This window comes from Myotis lucifugus, unplaced genomic scaffold (assembly GCF_000147115.1).
Source record: "Myotis lucifugus unplaced genomic scaffold, Myoluc2.0 scaffold_996, whole genome shotgun sequence".
In the NCBI taxonomy this organism is placed as follows: domain Eukaryota; kingdom Metazoa; phylum Chordata; class Mammalia; order Chiroptera; family Vespertilionidae; genus Myotis; species Myotis lucifugus.
In genome coordinates, this window is record NW_005872044.1 from 119052 (window position 1) to 121345 (window position 2294).

Sequence of the window (2294 nt, forward strand, 5' to 3'; positions counted from 1 at the left end):
TATCAGCTTCCTGACCCTAAATCTTGTGAGCCCTGACCACCCAGCATAGGACAAAAATCTGGGCTGAACACGGAAGTATAGAGGGCCAGGAGAGCCGAAGTGGACACAGGGCAATCGACCCTCAGCGAGGAGGCTTAACTGTGTCCGCACGTAGGGCCTGTCGCTGCTGCAGGCTGTGTTTGTGCAGAGACATGACCCCGAGGAGTGGGGCCACGTGGCTGCCTTCAGCTCTGGTCCTTCTCCAGGTCCCAGGTGAGTGGGGCTGGGCTGCGTGGGGAGCTGGACCCCGAGTGGGAATGAGGAAAGACTGGGAGGGGTGCGTGGAGGGTGAGGAGCAGCCCAGCCGGAGGGAGGGAAGACATGGGGGAGAGCACGGGGAGGCACACAGCTTCCGGGAGCGGCCAGCACCTGCCTCAGCAGCAACCACAAGGATTCAGTGCACAAAGCAGGCGAGTCTCAACCACTGCGCCCACAGAGCTGTGCTGGGGAGGCAGGGCCTGTGTTCACCCCCTTGTTGTCATAACCAGGGATGTGTGCCCTGCCTGAGCGATCAGTGGTTACAGTGTCGGCCTGACACAGGTTCAATTCTGGGTCAAAGGCATGTACCTGGGCTCATGCAGAAGTCAACCAATCAATGTGTTTCTCTCTTCCTCTGCCTCCCTACCTCTCTTCCACTCTCTCTAAAATGGAAAAATATCCTTAAGTGATTAAAAATACATCAGAGATGTGGTCTTGGTGCATCACACACCATACATACATACACATACCCATGTTCACACACACACACACACACACACACACACATACATGTGCACACACTCTGTTTTTCCCATCATGGCCCTTCTTGTCTCTATGGACACCCTCTCCCTGTGTCACCACTGGGAGGAGGGAGCTATCACCCACGTCCCCTCGACTGGCCTGAGGAAAGGCATGGCCTCCAGACCCTGAGGGCTTTTGAGGGGCCCACACACCAGGTCGCCCCTGCCCCTGGCCCATCTGGTAAGAACCCGGGACGGGCTGTGTCTTCCAGGCTGTTTGTCTCTGAGCGGCCCCAGGCGCGTGACGGGCACCGTGGGGGGATCGCTGAGCGTGCAGTGTCGGTACGAGGAGGAGTACACAGACCATAACAAATACTGGTGCAAAGGCCCATGTTTGCCACCAGTGATGAAGATTGTGGAGACCACAGAGTCAGAGAGAGAAGTGAGGAGCGGCCGAGTGTCCATCAGGGACGAACCAGCAACCCTCACCTTCACAGTGACCTTGGAGAGACTCACAGAGGGTGATGGAGGCACATACAGGTGTGGGATCGATGCACCATGGACAGAAATACATTGGGACTTCACCTTCCCGGTTGTGGTGTCTGTGTCCCCAGGTGAGTCACACACACCCTCCCCTCCCCTCGCCCCAGCTCCAGGCTGCCTGATCTACCTGGTCACCCCTTTGGTCAGGACAGACATGGAATTGAAGAGCTGGGTGAACTGGGGGAGTCAGTGATCAGGACAAAGCGCATGTGGGTGTTTTGTTATCTGGGCACACATGCACGCGCGCGCACGCGCACGCACACACACACACACACACACACACACACACACACAGGCTGCTCCAGACCCTTTCAGGCCCCAGGCCCTGACACAGTCTCAGGTCTGGATGGCTTCTGAGGCACCAGCCTCACAGCCGTGGTCCTGGGGGGCTGCAACAGCCATGAGAAGCGCCAGGTCCCTGTGTGGGGCCCCTGTGATGTTTGGGGGCCACCCTTCCCTTCAGGCTGACCCTGTCTCTCCCTATTTTTCTCTGATGCCTTGTAGCCACAGGGGAGAACCCAGAGGAGCCCCTGAAAATACCTCCCTCAGGAAGGAGAGGAAAGGTCATCACGTGGCTCACTTCCTCCTCGCAGTTCTCCGTTTCTCTCTCTCCCATGGGATGTTCCCTCACTGGCCTTTGTGTCTTCCTATGTGAGAGGGAGAAGCTGGAAACCCCAGAACCTCTGGCCGGGGGAGGGGGAGGGGTTCGTCCCTCTGCCTTCCGGACAGGCCACGTTCTATGGGGTCCACCTGGTGTGTGTTTCTCCAGATCAGGGGTGGGGAACGTCGGGCCCGAGGGCCGTATAAGGCCCAGGAAATCATTGGGTCTGGCCCTGCTCATGCATCAGGGGTGAGTGAATGAAATGCCTGGTCAAACAGAACAGGGTAAGGTTTAAGTTGATGATTTTGTGTGGCCTGAGAATGATGTTATAAATCTCTAAATGGCCGTTGGCAGGAAAAAAGGTCCCCCACTCCTGCTCCAGGTCTTCTTCT

The 2294-nt window shown here is 57.2% G+C and overlaps 1 protein-coding gene across 1 annotated transcript in view; it reads left to right on the forward strand.

The window, feature by feature from the left end:
* Nucleotides 1-191: 191 nt before the first annotated feature.
* Nucleotides 192-2294, forward strand: part of LOC106695259 (CMRF35-like molecule 6) — a 6230-nt gene continuing 4127 nt past the window's right edge. The window contains exons 1-2 of the mRNA XM_014449035.2: nt 192-252; nt 1031-1372. Coding sequence (XP_014304521.1) covers nt 192-252; nt 1031-1372 — 403 coding nt within the window. The remainder of the gene's footprint in view (nt 253-1030; nt 1373-2294) is intronic.